The sequence below is a fragment of the Protopterus annectens genome, chromosome 2.part0 (assembly GCF_019279795.1).
Source record: "Protopterus annectens isolate FY-2018-M chromosome 2.part0, PAN1.0, whole genome shotgun sequence".
Lineage (NCBI taxonomy): Eukaryota > Metazoa > Chordata > Ceratodontiformes > Protopteridae > Protopterus > Protopterus annectens.
The window spans coordinates 131557526-131578055 of record NC_056728.1 but is presented as its reverse complement, the minus strand read 5'-3'; the positions used below and the strand labels follow the sequence as shown (position 1 = coordinate 131578055).

Genomic DNA, 20530 nt, shown 5'->3' with positions numbered 1-20530 from the left:
TGTAGGAGCAGTATCTGACAAGGTTTGAGATAAAGTAGCTTCTCAGGTTGCCACCCTGAAGTCGATCTCAAATTTGTCCATGCGGCTTATTGCTCATACAGCCAAAGGGATGTCTAGAGCAGTGGGTACAGGTGTTGCCATTACGCCTCACACCAGTATGCACTTGTGTGATTTCTCTGAACCCTTTAAGTCTTCCTTTATCAATGCTCCCTTTGATGGTACTTCTTTGTTTGGCCAAAAAGTCAGAGACACACTAGCCAGGTGTGAAAAAGATGAAAAGACCCTTTCTGCTGTGAGTGTTCATTTTTCTGCTCCACAACGACCTTACTCCAGGAAACAGAGGAATGGAAAAATGTGGTTCAAGAAGGCCTTTTTGGGACATGTGGCGAGTATTCCTCCTGGGGTGGGATTCTTCTGGAAGACACCCCTCCCGTGGCAGAGGGGGTCCACATAAGCAGGGCTCCAGAGATTACTTTCCTGGACAACCCTGTCAGTGCTCCTGAACGGAGGCCCAATTGCTTACCCCTCTGGAAGCAGTCAGGGGAAGGTTCTCTCTGCACCATTCAACCTGGCATACAATAACCTCGGACATCTGGGTGCAGAAAATAATTACCAGAGGTTACCATATACCCTTCAATCTTTTCCCAAAATCTCAAAAGCGAATCCCTGATGTTCCACCCAGTCAGAGGGATCTAGCGGCACTAGAGATTCAAAAGCTGCTTCAAAAAAGTCATCCAAGTAGTCCCACCAGACCAAATAGTATCCGGATTCTACTCAAGATTCTTTTTAGTGCCAAAAAAGACAGGGAACTGGAGACCAATCTTGGATCTCAGCCTACTGAACAAATTTGTACAACAGACAAAATTCCAGATGGTCACAGTTCAGTCAATCCTTCCCTTTCACTTCTGGCTAGGAGCTAGTCATTACCAATTTCAAGTGCTGCCCTTCGGTCTCACCACAGCTCCTAGAGTGTTCACCAAATGCATGGCAGTCATAGCAGCTCATTTGAGACTACAGGGATTTTGATTGTTTCCATATCTAGATGGCTGACTCCTCACCACTCCCTCTAGGCATCTAATGAGGCTGCTTCATGTCACACTGGCATCACAATGGTCACTTCTAACGCACTCCATATCCCATCCAGTCTTGATAATAAATCGCTGCAAAAAATATTTATCTTGGTGGATGAAGCCAGAAGAGATTCTATGGGGTCACCCCCTCAGCCCAAGACTGTAGTGACCATGGACACTTCCCAGATAGGGAGCCTGTTGCCAGTAACAACACAACCGTCATAAGACAAGAACCAGCTTCACAGAGTGCAGTACTTTCTGGGGTACACAATCACTCCCAATGCCATGTCATTGACACCTGGAGATCTGAAGATGGGATCGTTAGAAAAAGGAAGAAGCAAATGACACAAAAATAAAAAGAATTTACAAGCATAATACATACAATAATGATTAGGAAGAGGAGCAAGATTTAAAGGAATGCAGGAAATGAGCAAGCTATGTAATGCTGAAATGGCTGATACCTGTTAAAATCAAAACATATATGCATAGTGTACAACAATAATGATGAAACTGATACTATGGCTTGTTTTCTTTTTTATTAATGGATACAAACTCATGTTGCAACTTAAAATGTGATGATTTAATAAAGATGTTTAAAAAATAAAAAGACCATGTTGGAAACACTATTAAACAAACAGTTTCTAACATGACTGTTTAGGCATTTCATATGCAGATATTCATGGCTACCAGGAGACATCAACTTAAAGTGTTGTACGATGCTGTGGCACTACAAGCAGACTGAACTAGGCCACATAAAGTATGAAACAATACAACCTAGAGGATAAGGAAAACTTCAATACCGATAAAATTAAAACATTTTGAAAGCCATACAGCCACAAAGTGTGTGCTTCTTCTAAATTAGATTAAAATGTAGCAATTACTTGAGTCTCAACATTACAGGATTCAACCAACATGCATATCATATAAAGTGATCAGTAAATTAGTGTTACTTTTAGCTATTCAATAGACAGCAATGTACAAGAACATTAAATACATAAAGTGCCAGTCTAATATTACAAAATCCACCACTAATACAGGGAGACTAGCGTGCAGATGCTCTTTCTGCACAGACTGCTGTGTTCCTGCTTTGCGGCTAAACTAATAATGCATTCTCTAGAAATAAAAATGTTACAGCTCTATTCAGCCATGATCTAAACACCCCACAGTGTACTGGTAAAAAGTTTTAATAAGTACAATCTATAAAATGCATCTGTCCTTCCACTTTACAAAGCTAGTATGGCTTTGCGAATGCTGCACATTTGCTGTTGAAAAAACACAAGAACGATGACAAAAAAAATGCTTCAAAGATGTAAAAATAGTTCACTTTGGTCACACTGCGCAAACAATTTACAAAAAGATCAACTGCTAACAAAGACTTTGATACACAAATTTTATTACTGCAATATTTACAGAACGCAGTTTCTAACTGCATAGCAGCACTAGAGGAACATAATTTTTTCTGTTGTCTTACCTGTTGAAAGAACATTACTTAACTGTCTCCCGTAGCCAAGAAGGATGTTAGAAACAATGTAAACTGGAAGACAAACACCATGGAATCTTATTACCTGTAAAACAAGTATGTTACACACAACTTTAAATATATGATAATCAGATGTTTTATTCCAAAAAAAATTTTCTGTCACCAGGGAAATATGCATATGACAGCAAAATAATACAGACTCATTTTGTGCAATGGGTAGAAGAGAACTGGAAAAGCAGGCTTTAAAGCCCATGGATGTACCAAAGTTCATACACATAGTGACTATCAATTTATGGTCAAGATTTTACATTTCTCAGTAAGTAAAGCCACTGCATCACAAATAAGTTCCACAAGTTTGCCAGTCAGAGAATGGAACTTCTCATCTAGTTGCTAAACCCAAATCAAGTCAAAGATTCCAGAGTACCTAAAAAGCAAAAAACACTAAAATAATGGTACAAGGAAGATATCGGTGAGACATATTACTATGCATTCAGTTAAGACATTCTTACAAACACAGTTAAGTGCTTTCGACCCTTTACAAGGACTTCATCTGAACTGTTGTGCATTTCTTAGATAGGTAGTCTCCAGACTAACTCAATTTATAAACATATGAAAACCTACCTCTTACTTCTGAGTTCTGAAAAAGTAATTCTAAACTAAGAGTTGATCTTGCTAAGTAAAATCTGTAACTGTATAAAGGCTTGAGTACTTGTCAGTTGCGGGTAAAACACAATGGATAAATAGTTAATTAAGCAACTTACACTAAGAAAAATAATCAAGTCAGCAAACTTCATGTAAAACTGTTTTTGCTCTCCTTCACAGGCGCTCATACAGCTTCTTCTTTAAATCAGTCTTCCACAGAACATATCTTCCTATCAACGTCAGCGGGGCACTCACTGAGGAGCCATGGAAGAAAATGGAGTGATGTGCCTTACCCTCTCCAGACCTTCCAAGCCTCACCACCTCTAAAGGGGTGGGGGGCACAAGCTACATATGACAGGCATTCCTACTTAAGACAAGATCAGGAGGTAAAACAAAAGCCTAGAGAACTAACTCAGCTTCTTTTATGTGGTCTAGGTCACAAGTTCTCTGAAGTTAAATGAATACCAATTCATATAATCTAGTGGAAGAGTTATACGCCTGGCTAGTTCATCAGAAAATCATTCCCTACACTGCTGCCTTTCTTAATCCAACACACACTTTCGATGCTAGGACGAAGCTATAATTTTATCTACATGTATGAAGAGCTGGCCAAAGCAAAAGCAGGATTCTGAAGAAGGGAGTACAGGCAGCAATGTCTGTACAGTGAGATTAACAGCTGCATGAAATAATGTGTTATCTAAATGGTGAAAGTGATGTGCAAAATTACCAAGATAAAGGACAGAATGTCTGCCTCAAATCATATTCATCTTGCCTGCCTCTGGCAAAGGTGCTGTTGTACTTTTGTCCACAGTGTAACTATCCTGCTCAAACAGCACTTTAAACCTCTAACATCCAACTTGCCCAGCACAATCTGTCTTTCGTTTGTCCTCTTAACGAAACAAGCAAATGGACAAAAAGATATAGGAAAAACCCAAAGACAACTTTATGGAGGAAATTAGTCTGTATGTGGACAATGAAACACAGCACACACACAAGAAAACTTTAATGACTTTTCCACCCAGTTGCAACAGACTATAGAGTACAGTAGCAACTAAACATTAAGAATATGGACAAGCTAAAAATAAAACTTTTTGAAAACAATGTGCTTTGCCTTTTACTCAGCGAGGTCGCTGTTTCATGTGTTCTATTCTTATGTCCATATGGAAGTTCCACATCAAATACTCTCCCATCACTGCCTACCCAGTTTATACAAGTAAAATAGAACACAGCAAAAAATTATATAATTATCAACATAGAAACAGTACTTAGTGACAACATAATAAAAAAGGAGTTCCTGTCCTCTCCACCAACTTCAGAAATCACCTTTTTCTGGTGGTGCAGAACAGATGTTTCACATTTTCATTTACAATACAAAGGTGATTGATATCATTACTGTAGCTCCTCCATCACAAAGTGAAGCCTATCTCCTCAACATTTAAAAAACAGTTGGAGTCTACTAGTACCTACTTTATATATTCAAACAAGCCACTCCAAACCTACCCCAAACCTTAGACAATCATACATCTCTAAGCTCTCCACCACAGCTTTATGCGGTGATATACACCTCTGTCCATGACCTACTACATTCAACCTTCCCACCACGACCATCAGCAGAAATTCCCACAAGTCGTTATATACAGTAAACCTAAATCTCTGAAGCATTTGGAATAAAATCTCTGACTTTCATGCAAGGGTTGCTCACCAACAACCAGACAATGCAACCACTGAGACCTGGCTAAAACCCCATATTAAAGACACCAAATTTCTCCCTCCAGGCTTTCAAATAATATGGTTAGACAGGGCCCATAAAAAAGGACATGGTGTTGCCCTTCTATTTTCCAACTCCCACAATGTTGTTCCATTTACTAACACTATACCAGTTCTCTAACGTAAAAATTCTCGTATCATTCTTAAATATGAACAGCAGCAAAAAGCTTTGTATAGTAGCCTTCTATATACCTCCTGAAAACAACATTCCCATATTGGAAGATATCCTAGCCTGGATTTCCACTAATATTAAAACTGAGACTATCATACTAGGCAATATAAATATCAACTGGCTCCAACCAACCATCCTCAATTATTCATCTTTTCAACTTCACCCAGCTCACTGAATCCTTCACCAGACATAACAAAGGGACTGATAACGGATCTGTCAGACTGGATTCTAGTCACAAACTCCAACAAAATATCCTCAGCTGGAACAACAGAGCTTCTTCCCTGCAGTCAAAGTCAGTATCAATACAAACAAACAAGGAATTTGACCTCATTCAACCTTATAATCTACAACAATATTCTAAAATCAACAGACTGGAATTTACTAAAAACCCTCCCACTGGACAAAGTTGTTGATTACTTCACAACCACTTTCATGAATACTCAAAATAGCCTAGCACCTGTTCATGTACAGAGGATCAAAAATAACCATGCCTCTTGGCTATCTATCCAAATCAATTTGACATCTCATGCATGCCAGAGACAAAATATGGAAGTTATGGCAGGAACGCAGAAACACTCCAGACCTACTAAAATTCAAATAACTTTGCAACCATGTAAAAAACTAGTCAACAGAGATAAAAAAGAACATTACCTAAAACTTCAGTCTAACCACCAGCAGCAGCCAAAGAAAGTCTGGAGTTCCATTACCTCACTACTTAACCCAGGCAAAAAGCAACTCCTCCCCTCACCCTGACAAATGTCCTGAAGAAACAGCCTCCCTTTTTAATACCTTCTTTATCAACTCCAAAGCCATCACAGCAAAACTCTGACAAATTACTCGACTTGCCACACATCCACACTTAGATCACCCACACACTCCCCCTCCCCTAATCACACTCAACTCTCACAAGAACCAAATACCAACCTTGACTATAAAACGATTACTACTAAAACAAAAATCTTGCTCCAATGCCCCTGTCAATCAACCCTCACAATACCTAAAAATGCTGCTGACAGTACATCTTATCCCATAAGCATATTTTATAAACAGAGCCATCCTCGAGTCCTATGTTACCAAAGCCTGGAAAAAGGCCTTCATTCTCCCTCTCCATAAAGGCGTTAATACTGATATTAATCACTTTCGACCCATTGCAATTGTTTCTCCAGTCTCCAAAATCTTAGAAAAATACTTCAAATACTCAACTTCTCCACTACCTTCTAGACAACCAAATACTTTCACCCACACAACATGGCTTCAGACCTGGCCATAGTACTACAACTGCCCTTCTCTCCTTTATGTATACAGTAAACAGAGCACGTGATGCTGGCAAAATTGTCTCTGCCCTCTGCCTTGACCTAGCTGAAGCCTTCAACACTGTTTCTCACCCTTTACTCATCACCCAACACTCTAAAATCAGCTCCCCCCACTCTAAACTGGTTCTCTAGTTATTTAAATGAAAGACAACAGGTTGTTAGATGGCAAAACTCCATCTCTCCTTTCCTCAATACTGCCACCGGCGTTCCCAAGGTTCCCTATTTGGGCCAGTCCTATTTAGCATATTCATAAACAATTTCCACTCATCACTATCTCAAGGATCTGTCATTCAGTATGCAGATGACTCTACTATCATTTGTTCTGCTAATTAACTCTATCTATGATGAACTCAAAAGGCCTTCTCCTCCACTGTAATTTGGATGCACAACTACCTAGCCCTGAACCGCCAAAAAATCCAAAAATCATACTTTTCACCCCTAAGAAAACAACCCCCTTGAACAAGACAAGATTAAGTTCACGGTCTTTTCTCTTAAATTATTAACTGAAGTCATTAGCCACACAAAGCTCCTTGGAGTCACTACTGAAGAACACATGAAATTCAACCTTCATATATAACACAACATTCGAAAAACATTGTAAACTTGGAACCCTTTATAGACATAATCACTTCCTAAGCCCATCCACAAGAACAACATACCTACTACCCTCTCTCCTTTATGATGTCCCTCTAATTACTAACATCCAAAGATCCTCTAAATTCAAACTTGAGACATGCTACAATAAAATTGCCAAATTTGCAACCAACTCCAAATACTCCCCCCACTGCTCTTAAATCACTGAAATGGCTAGAGCTACCAAACTACCTATCCTACTTCCAACTAACCACAGCTCACAAACTACTACCACCCAAACAGGCCCCTTAGATCAGGGGATCAGAAACTCTTGCAGGTTCACAAACCTAACCTCCCACCCGTCCAACCTCTTTACTCATTCTCAACAGATAAAAACTGGAATGCTTTGCCTCTATCCATTAGAACAACTCAAAATCCCTCCCATTTAAAATATTCCCCTAATAACCACCTATCCTCATACTGGAAGTGTACTTCCATCAAGCCCCCCCTAGAATATGTATGACATCCTATTTTCAGTCATCATTGTTTTTTGTGTGAGGTAGTACTGCTGTACAGAGAGATTATAGATACAGTCAGCTATGTAGATACTTAATTTATGCTGATTGTTTCAGTTTGTACTGCTGCTAAAAATATACTTCTGTTCAGGTTTTTCTCAACACCTTGTATATAGTTACTCCTTGTAATTGCTTTATAGTTTCTTTGTAATTTTAAACTGTTAATTTCTTGTATTACTGTGGATTTTTTCTCCCTGGGCTTCCATTGAAAATGGCTTCTGTTAGCCCAGTGGACTTTCCCCGTAAACAAAAAGCAAATAAATAAACAATGTGACTATTTCACATCAGGAATTCAACTAAAATCCATGCAGCAAGATGCAAGTCAACTGGGCAGCGCAGTGGTGCAGGGGTTAGCATTGTCGCTTAACAGCAAGAGGTTCTCCGGTTTGATTCTCAGCTGAGGTGCCTTCTGTGTGGAGTCATCATGTCCTCCCGGCATTAGTGAGGGGTTTCCTCCGGGTGCTCCGTTTTCTTTCCACATTCCAAAGGCACACATCTGGAGCATTCCTCCCCGGACCTCTGCTGAAAATGGGCTCTCTCCCAGTCAGACTTTCCCAGTACACAAATGTTAAATACATAAATAAAAATTAAAATAAAATAAACTGCTGTTTATATTCACGATGGACTATATCAAACAAGTCAGAAGGTATAGATAAAAGTGTTGTACGATGCTGTGGCACTACAAGCAGACTGAACAGGAATTTCAGCAAATGACAGGGGACTGGAATGTAGCACTGAAGGAAAATGGGATGAATAAAACTAAGTATACACAACACAGTGGTCATGGCAGTAAATGCAGGAACACAGAAGCTTAAAACTGAAATAGAAGGGAAAATATGGGTACAGGTCAACAACTTCTAGTATCTGAGAGGAGTGATCGAGGAAAACGGATGTCTGAATGATAGAGTCAAAGCTAAAACCAAAGGTGTAGAAGCCACCAAGCATAGTGTGTCAGGAATAGTGTGAAAAACAGTAGTGCATCCACTGCTTCTGTATGGCACAGAAACCTGTGTAGTGAAGACATGGGAGCTATGACGAAGTTTGATGTGATTGTGATAAAGATAGAAATACCTGCGACAGGTAGTATGAAATGCAATGTAGGACTGACAAAGAAACAAGGATGTCAGAGTAGAAGCCAAATGAATCCCGATTACAAAAAACATCAAGGAGAATGGATTATACTGGGTTGGTCATGTGCAGCAAAGCAGAAGACAATGTGGTAAAGCAGATTTGGGAAAGACAGGAAGAAAGCAAGAGGAGAAAAGGATGTTTAGCCAAGAAATGGATGGACTGCATAACAGAAAAATTGAGACAGGCATGACTGTCAAAAAAGGTAAGAGTGTGGATCTTAATAGAGAGAAGGGGTAGCAATTGACATGATACCCTAATCCTATGTAAAAAAAATGGATAAAGGGGTAAGGAGGTAGTGATTATTTGTGCCATCACATCTTATTACTCAAATAAACCTTCTGTATATTAATTCTTACTCTTCCCAGAAGAAAAAAAAAAGAAAGCACTGCTGGGTGCTTCCATCTACAGAAAAGTTGTGTATCTGATATTGTCTACCCTGTTTCTAGCTTTCAATGTGGATTACATTTACTAAACATAGGCAAAATGATGACAGGAGCACAGTGAAAATGCTTGCGACAGTACACTGTCTTTGTATGCATTTATCAAGCATAGGCATTTAACAATCAACATGTAGAAATAAGGGCAGAGGTCATATTTTCTAAAAGGAAATGCATTGATAAAGCGTACTTTCGGAAGAAAAAGCTCAGTTCCCCTCTAAATCATTTGTACATTTTTAGAATATTCCAAGGAAATTTCGTTAACATGTGTGCCTGACATGAAAGGCCAATAAAAGATACAGAATACCTGGATCAGTAAACAGAGAGTTTTACCTAAACATTGTTATAGGCAGTTGTTAAGACAGACTGCAGGCTGAGTGATACTCAACAATGAACAATCAGGAAACTTCATTATAAAGGACGGATCCTGTTACAATCCAAGCTGGATCTTGAATTAAGCACACTGGGTTGCAGAACAGAGAAGGCTCATAAGCCTCTTGGACATTCAGATACTACTTTCACTCTGTTTTACTTACAAAATAAACATGTTCTCTCCCACATCCCACATATCTGCCTACTTATTCCCATGAATTACATTAGGTCATTTTATCTATAAATGACACACCATTACAATCTTCACTACAGCTGTAAACATTTAAAATAGTGAAAAATTGCTAGTTGTGCTAAGAGGCCCAGGGCACATCAACTGGCAGTGCAGTTTCACAGAACTTTGTTCTCCAGTTTGATCCTCAGATAGCCTGCATCTCCTTCCTGTGAACACAATGGTTTTCCTCCAAAAACATGCAGGAAGAAAAACTGACAATCCTCTAAATGATCTATAAGGAGTGCATATGTGGGATGCATGTGCATCCTTCCATGAGTTGGTATTGTGTCCAGAATTAGTACTCTGCCACAAGTCCACCGACTGCCAGGGTAGGCCAAAGTTCCCACACAACACAAAACAGAAAAAAAAACGTACACCAGAATATGAATAACTGAGTTAATGTTATGCACTACTACATGCATTAGCATAACTGTACCTTTCAGCCTGGTATATACTGCAACATTTTGTTTCTATTTTAAACTTTAAAATTATATACCCATACTGATTTTAAGTTCATGTCAGTTAAATATCGTATGTGCTCTTCAAATCATACATACTTTTGTTTACTACCATTTTAGTTGTGTTAAATATACACTCACTGTTGCTATCCATCAGATGTCTGTGTTTCAGATTGTTAATGAACTTCAAAATGTAATGGCCCATACACACCTGTACACTTTTTTTTTTAAACAAAAACGGCAATGTCTTTTTATGTAAACTATGTCTACTATAATCTTAGGCATTTATTATTTTATTTTTGATATACCTTTTTGACTGGGTTAGTCCCACTAAGCATCAGGCACTATCTACTATAAAGGGAGATCAAAGATGGCATTCATAAGGATCAAGAGAAATCTAGTTTATTGACTATTTAAGGCTTAGATGAAAAATAGTGAGTACATCAGTGAACCCTGATTGTCTGAAGAGTGCACTCCCCCTATCATTAAATAAAGCTATATACAGTGCCTATTATAATCAAGATAATTTTTTACTTCTTAAATACTTCAGCTTTTTAATGGCTTCACAATCAGCAGGCATAACCTGTTTAAAAATTTGCCTTCAGTCTGCAAAACATGTTTTAGCCAGATATGGGCTGGTGATTCTCCTGCAACAGTGTATTTTAGAATTTTGCAAAAATATCTAAATGCACTGTTTTGTGACTTTTATTCAGGTTTGTGACTTATGGTACTTTATCCAAAGTGATTAGAAATCCTTCTATTATACCATTTGGTTATGACTATACTGGTGCAGTCAGTGACTAAAAGTCTTAGTTGACAAATTAAAACAAACAAAAGATATCAGGTCATTAGTGGGTCTGCTGTCTGTTCTGAGAAACTTAAGGTTTGGCAAACACTTATTTATTCTCTCATTTCCTATGTAATCCATTTTCAGGGATGAAGGGCACAGATGCCTAACCTATCAGTGATTGGGAACAAACAGAGAGAATCCACTCCTATGTAGGATCCTAGTCTGTTGCAAGGCATGCGTGCGTGCACACACACACCCACACACGCGCACATGCACAGAGTATTGTGAAGGAAGAAGTGCAAAAGAAGGGAAAATGTTTACTGAATATTTTATTTTAAAATTTGAATTTAAGATGAATTTTTGAGAGTTTTAGTCTGTTTTTGATGATCTATTATTTTTTTGCCAGCACTGAAAGTTTCAATGTGGAACTCGGAACCTGTGGTTAATATAGAAAGGCACAGATAAAGGATAAACAGATTTTTAGCTAAAAATAATGTAAATGTATTCATTTTTAATCAATCAGTGGCTATAGTTTAATAGATATAAGTTAAAAAGTTTAGAGAAAATTATAAGAAAGAATGAGGTTTCTTAAATTCTAGGAGACAAAGTTATTTTGTACCTTAAGTTTGGTGCCATAAAGCCTTGAATCTTTCAAACCATTTCTGGACTGCTGCAACAAAAATTACCTTTGGGCCCACTACTGACAAGGTTTTCTGTCTGGTAAATTTCTGCTGTGTCAATATATAATTTTATTAAAATCTTCAAAGTCTGAGGTCTCTGCAGGTAAGCTTTTACTACTTTTACTTACAGTCTCTCTAACAAATACAATTGTATAAGAGTAGGATAAATTATATGACAGCAAAAAAAAAAGATAAGAATGGTAGCTAATTATTCAAACAACAAACAAAGCTTTCTTAAATAAAAGTGGTGTTTAATCATAAAATAAAGATTAAAAAAAAGTTTATTCATAATGGTATAAAGGTGAATTTGTAATCATAGTCGTATATTTACCTTCTTTGGTATGTGGGTAGGTAATAATATTGTATTAAAATACAATGGATACAAATGTGGATGTATTAAAAGAGCCGAAGGTTGGAACTCCAGCCAGGCATATGTTTAATAAATGTGGTCAAGACAGCTGTAATTATTTGGTAAAATGGTCAGAGTTCACTAAAAATGATAGTGCACTGCAGTTTCCAGAAAAAAAAAAAAAAAACAAAAACAAACTTTTCTTAAAAATATTTAAAAAATCTTAAAAAGTTAAAACGAACAAAAATAAAGTACCTGTCTCTTGTTAGTCAGCTTTTCATGACTGGCAAAAAAAAAAAAAATATATATATATATATATATATATATATATATATATATGTGTGTGTGTGTGTGTGTGTGTAGTTAAAAATTTAAAATACAATTCAGCTAAATTAAAAACACAGCTGCAAGCAGCTAATAAAACAGTAAATACAAAAATACACACAAAAAAAACTCGCATGCCTAGCATCTCTATCCCTTGCAACAGTTGAAAACATTAAAAGTTAATCAACACGACTATTCTGATGAAGACTGGCCTCTAACTCCTTCAGCCCCCGCCACCATATGATCATCCTACTTCTTATAAAGCTGATAGCCCTTCTCTGAAAAGTCAGATAAAGATACAAAATCCTGATCCACTACTTATTGTCATACATCCCAAGCTACTTTCAACACTTCTACTCTTCCCCACAAATCAGTTTATAACATCAGATTTTGACACCAACCTGCCATGTCACCTTCCAATCATATATTAATAAAACTGCCAATGAAGGTAAACAGTTATACCAAAAACACAAAAACATACAGATTATACAAAACATACAAGTAAGTTAAAACAATATATTAATAAAAGTGCCCCACTAAAAACAAACACTTAAAAAAACAATCACACAGTTCCTAATAATTATTGATGAAAAATATTGGTAAAATCCACCTTCTAAACAAAGGACAAAAAAGTGCAATTCTGACTTTGTCACAGACACCCAAACCGCTCTTAACATAATTCCTAGTACTCAAATGCAGCCTTTTTAGGAGGTACCTTGTCCTGCAGCCACTTCAGACGGAGATGCCACGCCTTCCATAATAGTCATATGTCTATGGACTGCAGTAGGTTTCTAACTATTGCAAATTCTCTCCCTCTGATTCAGACAGATTCAACCAAATATGCCAAAATACTAAAAATACATGTATAGTTTAAAATATATATATCAAAAGTTTGAAATTTTTAAAAGCCTCAACACCCCCAAACATGTAGAAAACATATATATAAAAAAAAATCAGCTATAGGCGATATCATTCCCAAACACACAATGTTTTTCTTACTGTTAAAAGACAATTTATCAAAATCCATCACTACAGCATGCTCCCAAACACAAAACTGGAAAAAAAATTATTAAACAAAGTCCAGTGATACATGTTTGTAATGCATAATAGATATGTTTAAAGTCTTTTCTAGGCATCTAAAACCAACAAAAGGAATGTCAGTGAGTGGGTCGTCAGCAGTGACTGCAAAAGGCTTATTACCACCAATTCAAAAACTAATTAAACGTTTGTTTAAATTGGTCAGGTTTAGGCATTCATAAAATTGTTGAGCAAGCACAATCTGTGGCAGAAAACAAATACAAAAAATAGATGTTCAGCTTCAACAATTTAATACTGATTCAAAAAAACAAAAGAGAAAATTTAGATTCTTAACGCCATAAGGCCCATATAGCAAACAAGTTCCAAATGGAGAGATAAGTCGGCAAGCAAAGGAGAGTAGCATTGCAGAAATGTAATTCATTTTCAAGTCTTGGTGAGTACACTCACGAGGTGGACCCTGTTTTTCATAAATTCTCACCAAGATGACACTGATATATATATATATATATATATATATACATACACACACACACACACACACACACACACACACACACACACACACACACACTATTTTATATAGCATATATCATGGTCATAAGTAGGTCAAAAATGAAAAAAATAAAATAAAAAATAGCTGGGTGCACAAGACCCAGGATAAAAAAAAATGCCAATCCTGGTAGGCACACTGGTGCCAGGAGTGGAAAAAAGTGACAGTGTAGAAAAATTCAAAATACAGAAACATTCCTACAATGGGGCTAGGGCAGGCCCAGGGAGAGGATGCCCCCCCCCCCCCGTTGTGGAAGGAAGTAGCAGTCCACAAAAATCAGAGAAACTGATAAGCCAAAGAAGAGCCATGAAGATGTCAGAGTGGACTACCTGAGAATAAGAAAGAAATTAATTACTGTTACTATTATGCAAAAAGCCCAGAATTTCTGGACACAAGATACAGAAAAAGATTAAGGGAGAAATTAAAGGAAAGAAAAATACTTCCATAAGATAAAATTTGTGTTCATTAATGCAACATATTTGTGAAAAACATTACACAGACCAAGAAACTTTGATTTGTTTGGAAAAAGAAGCATCTGAGGAAGTGTGAAAATATAAACAACAAAACCTAGACATTTTTGAAAAGTATAAAAAAGAAATATGGACATGGGAAAGAAAGACAGATTTGATATGGTGCAATATTTATGCAAAGGAGAAAGCCAAATATATCAGTATAAAAAAGGTAGCCCCAAAGATATTTGATGAGAAATAAAGGCAAAGGCATACAGATATGGAACATTCTAGGAACAAAATTCAAGCTATAAAACAATTTGCTCTTCCTGCTCTAACTTACAGTTGTGGAGTGATTGACTGGCCCCAAAAAGTGTTGGAGAGATTAGACAGGAAAACAAGAAGGATGCTTCATGCTCACCAAATGATTTATAAAAATCAGCACATACCAAGATTATATATTCCCCATTCCAAAGGAGGGATGGTCCTCCTTGAAACTGATTACATGTATAGATCTGAAATTGATTACATGTATAGATCTGCAATCGTGGGACTAACATCTGCTGACCTCAAAAGACCCAAACGTAGTGAAAGTTTTGAAACATTTATTTATTTGAATTTGTTTACCGGGATGGTCAAGATGTGCCAGAAGTGCACATTTTCAGTGGAGTCCAGTGGAGAAAAGCTCCACATAGAACACATTTCACATACAATACAGAATTTCTATTAATAAAGACATTTAGTACAAATTATTGGTAGCTTATACAACTGGTGAAAAAAAACAGTACAAAATAATCACTCTCAAATCAAAGATATTATACAAGCAATACAGAGTATATACATGAAAACATTCCATATGAGTAGATTTCAGCTAGCAAAATTTATATAGGACACTTCATGCAGTGGGTGCAAAGTAGATATAGGAATTAATTACAGACTAGGTACTTAAACGTTTCACATGTTTAGGAGGTGCAATAGCTGAGTGACAGGCTATACGAGTCCTGTTGCAGGAATAAGCAAAGTTGGTGGATACTGTTGCAGATATAAGTGGTGGTATGATATTAAGGTAGGCTGCGAGAGTACCTGAATGTCTCACCTGGTTCAATGGTAGGTCTATAAGGGTTAGGAAGAGAAGGAAGTAGACAGGAGGGATCAATGGTGGGACAATGACGGTTAGTAGAAAAGGGAAGTTGACAGGATGGAGAGGTGGAGTAAGTAAAAAGACAGATGGATGTGAAAGGAGGATGCCAGAGTAGTAGAGAGGGGATGAGAACAGTTGTGATGGTTGAAGTTAGGTTATATGAGATGTGGTGTTAACACATGTGCACAGCCAAGATGAGGATAGGTGTTGTTTCAGAGATGTCTTGAAGAGGGTTACTGAGTGGGTGGATCTACGTGTTGGGGGGAGGGAGTTCCAAAGTTTTGCGATGGTAAAGGAGTAAAGAATCTGGCCAGCCAAAAGTTTGAGTTTTTCTACATTTATGAGCAGTTGGCTGTTGGATCGGAGTGGTCTGTTAGGATGCTATAAAGCAAGTATAGAAGATAGAGCAGGACACATGGATGGAATATGAATGAATTTGTGAGCTGTAGTTAGTTGGATAAAGGTGCGATAGTTGGGGAATTCAAACCATTTTAAGATGCGTAATGTTAAGCAGTGGTGGGATGAATAGGAGGCATTAGTTACAAACTTAGCAATTTTGTTGTAGCATGAGTCTAGTTTGGACTTTAGACAGGACTGAATGTTGGTGAGGAGGGGGGCACCATATAAAAGAGAGGGTAATATAAAAGAAGTGGCAAGGGAAAGTTGGGCTGATGCACTGAGTAGATGATTGTGTCGGTAGAGAGTACCAAGCTTTTGATGTGTCTTTTTGACAATGGACTCGATGTGCACTTTGAATGTAAGGTTTTCGTATATGACAGGTCTATATTATATATTCAAAGTTTCAAAACTTCAACGCTCATATAATCGACACTATATGTGCAAAGTTTTAAAACTTCGAATGTATAATAAAAAATAAAAACAAAATCAACTTACCTAAACACTCTGAGCCCACACCCCCCGCTACTTAAATATACCAACTCCGAGATCGCACTACAGTGAAGTGAGATCGTTGTAGGGTATATTTCCCATTACTTCACTGTAGTGCAATCTCGGAGTTGGTATATTTAAGTAGCGGGGGTGTGGGGGTGCAGGGGCGTTTGTCCCCCCAGCTCAGAGCATTAAGGTAAGTTGTTTTTGTTTTCATTTTTTATTGCACATTCGAAATTTTAAAACTTCATTCATATAATGTCGATTGTATGAGCGTCGAAGTTTTGAAACTTCGAATATATAATATAGACCCTATGATGACACCTAGGACTTTTGTGCTAGGTAAAATGTCGATGGTGGTACCAGTTAGGGATTGAATGGTGACGTTCTCTTTTTGGAGGATTGTGGACTTTTGGGGGGTAAAGATTACTAGTTTGGTTTTGTTGGAGTTCAGGGCAAGATGATTATTAGACATCCAAATTTCAGTGGAGGTGATGGCATTTTGGGTGAGTTGGTGAAGTTCTGAGGAGTTGTTTGTAGTGCAGATGATAGTGGAGTCATCTGTGTACTGGATGACTGAGCCTTGAGAGACTGTGGTGTACAAGTTATTGATACATATGCTGAACAGAAGTGGGCCTAAAATAGAGCCTTGAGGAACATCAGTGGTGGTGTTTAGGAAAGGGAGTAAGAGTTCTGATATTTACTTGATTGTTGCCTGTTAGTGAGGTAATTAGTGAACCAGTTTAGAGTTTGAGGTGAGGTACCTATGCTAGATAGTTTTGTTAGAAAGAGAGAGTGGGATATAGTATTGAAAGCTTTGGAAAGACCAAGAAATAGTGAAGATATGATTTTACCAGCTTCACAGGCTCGGTTGACAGTGTCCATGAAGGATATGAGGGCAGTGGTGGTACTATGTCCTGGCCTAAATCCATGTTGGGTGGGGGAGAAGATGTGGTTGAGTCAGATGGTGAAGACGCTGAGAATCAATACATTTTTCCAGAATCGTAGAGATGGGTGATGGTATAGCAATGGGGCAAAAGTTAGTGGAGTCTATGTTGGGGGCCCCCCTTGTGTAGAGGGAGTATATAAGATTTTTTTTTTCTAGATGATGGGCATACAGGATGCTTGGACAGATCTGGTGAGAAGTATGCTGACAGGGTAAGTGACTGAGCTGGCTGAGATTTGCAAGTATTTGGCGGGTATATTGTCAGAGGCATTTGTGCATGGTTTGAGTTTTAGAAGCAATTTTTTTAATAGTTGAGGTGGGTATAGGTGACCGAGTAAAGTTGGGAATAGGGGTTGTACTGGTGTTAGCTGTGGAAAAGTCTGTGGTGAACAAGTTGGTCTTGGTAAAGGTAGTGGTTAGACTGACTACAGTATCTAAGAAATAGGATTTGAAGGTTGCAGCAATTTCACTGGGTGTTTTATTTGGGTCTGGGAAAGGATTATTACTACAGCCTGGGTTTAATAAAGAGTTAAGAGCACTCCAGAATTCCATTGGGTTTTGCTTGTGTTGATTTTGTAATGTAAAGTGTTCTTTTTTTGTTTTGTAGTATTAGGCACTTAACATGGTTTTGGAGCTGTTTGCACTGGGTGAGGTCAGATGGGTTTTTGTTTTTTTGCCAGATTTGCCATGATTTTCCCTGCATTTCATGAGATCTTTAGTGGATCTTGCTAGCCAACTGGCATGGTTGGGCTTTACTCTCTTTTGTCTAAGGGGAGCGAGGTTGTTTAGTATACTGAGGAAGGTTGAGTTGAAGAACTCAACTGCCTCATCAAGGGGAAGTGATTTTAGTGCAGCCCAGTTGATGGTAATCTCTGGTAACCCTTTACTGATGTTTATTAATTGTTGTGGTACATTCACATTTTATAAAAGCCAGTAAGTGGTCATTTACATTATTGGAGAGTTTACCAGCAGACGTGATCTTATTTGAGTTGTGCGGGGATATGTTTAGCCAGTTGATATTTACATCTCCCAGTATGATGGTCTCATTTTTTATGCTAGTAGATGGCCAGGCAAGGATTTCCTTAAGAATTGGGATATTATTGCCAGAGGGAATGTAAATAACTATCACACAGAGGTTTTTGCAATTATTCATTTTAAGGAAAGAAACTAGAAGTTCGGCTGTGGAGAACTGTGGGATGGGTTTGTATATGGGACAACACTGGAGGACATTGGGTATATGATAGAGATGCCTCCACTTTTTTTCTGGGGTCTGTCAGCTTTTAGCTTCAAGTTCCTATCACAACTGAAAACAAGATACTAGCTTTCTTATAAATAAATTATCAACATTAAAATTTAAACTCAAAAAAAAAAAAAAAAATGCAAGTATAAAAAACACAGATTCAATAATTAGGTCACCTTACTTCAAAAGGGTCTACACAAACTCTACCCTCAAGTATTACTGCAATACAAACTATACCACACCCCCAACATTAAATTAGATAGCGGTCTTTCATGGAACTGACAAGTAATTGCTGACAATGGATTTCTCATTATGCAATAGTAGTAAAAAGAAATTTATGTATTCTTCATAAAAAGAAGTTATGCACCTACCATAACGTTCCATGCTAGTTGTCTTCATCTCGCCTTCTTTCTTGCTGGTTGGGATCGGAGTCGATCCTCAGCTCTGACTTGGCCATCTTCTATAGCTCGAGAGCTGTTTACTGGCTTGAGGCTACCCCTTATCCCATGATGCCTAGCGATAGCTACCCAGATCTCGTTTGAAATAGCTAACCCCAGACATAGCCAGAGAATAAACCTGTCCAAAACAAATAGGTTAAGTATACCTGCTATACTCTCTAAGTCAGTAGAGGAAACAAACCAGAGAGCACTCAGCCAGTGAAACCAGAACTCCTCTCGGTCCAATAGGACAGAGGGAAGGAGGGTGGGATGCAAGAAAGAAGGCGAGATGAAGACAACTAACATGGAATGTTATGGTAGGTACATAACTTCTTTATGTTAAGTTGTCTATCTCGCCTTTGTTCTTGCTGGTTGGGGCAGCGTCCCTAGCACCTACAATCCTGGGCGGCTCATTGGAACAGACTCTTCAGAATGGTGGAACCAAAGTCAGCTCTGCCCCTGGAGACCATATCTAGCTTGCAATGAGAAATGAAGGTATGAGGATTTGCCCACGTAGCAGCCACACAAATAGAATCCATGGGCAACCTAGATTGAAAGGTTATAGAGGTGGCCAAGGCCCTAGTAGAATGGCCTTTCGGTTTGATAGGTAACTCTTTGTTTCTTAATTGACAGATGAAAGTAATAGTGTGAGACAACCACCTGGATAAGGTCACCTTGGAAACTGGGAGACCTTGTTTGCCTAGAGCATAGGAAAGGAATAGTTGGTCCGACTTCCTTATTTCCTTAGTCCTATGCAGGTAAAAACGCAATTGTCTATGAACATCTAATTGGTGTAATTTGTATTCTGCCTTGTTGGTGTGGTTAGGGAAAAACACAGGAAGGTCTATAGATTGGTTTAAATTATTTTCTGAGCAGACATTCGGAAGAAACAAAGGATTAGTCCTCAGAGCAACCATGTCCTTATGAAAAAACAAGTATGGAGGACGAACGCATAATGCCTTGAAGTTCAGAGACACGTCTGGCTGAAGTAATAGCTACCAGAAAGAGTGTCTTCCAAGATAGAAACTTAATGGAGCAGGACACTGCTGGTTCAAAGGGGGGCAGAGTTAAGGAAGTTAGTACCAAATTAAGGTCCCAAGGAGGAGGGGGATCTCTCACTGGAGGCCTAAGGAGAGTGGTCCCTCTCAAGAAAGCTTTACAGAGCTTATGAGACAATGTTTGAATTTGACAAACCAACATGAAAGTTAGAAATGGCTGCTAATTGAACCCTGATTGTAGCAGAAGTGGACCCGGAATGAAAAAGTTGTGCTAGGAATTCCAGAATTTCGTGGACTGGGGCTGAAAAGGGATCTACATTCCTAGCCTCTGCCCAACAAGAAAAACGTTTCCATTTGCTAGCATAAGTTTTTCTGGTTGTGGACTTGTGAGAGGAGACAATAACCTCACATACAGCCGGGGAAATGCTGGGAAGCCTGGCTAAGGTTGGAAGTGGAGCAACCAAGCTGTGAGCTGGAG

The 20530-nt window shown here is 38.2% G+C and overlaps 1 protein-coding gene across 1 annotated transcript in view; it reads right to left on the bottom strand.

Annotated features, from left to right (window-relative positions):
* The window catches only part of PGAP1 (post-GPI attachment to proteins inositol deacylase 1), a 2682422-nt gene that overhangs the window by 807524 nt on the left and 1854368 nt on the right, over positions 1-20530 (bottom strand). The window contains exon 18 of the mRNA XM_044060619.1: positions 2542-2635. Within this exon, the coding sequence (XP_043916554.1) occupies positions 2542-2635 (94 nt within the window). The remainder of the gene's footprint in view (positions 1-2541; positions 2636-20530) is intronic.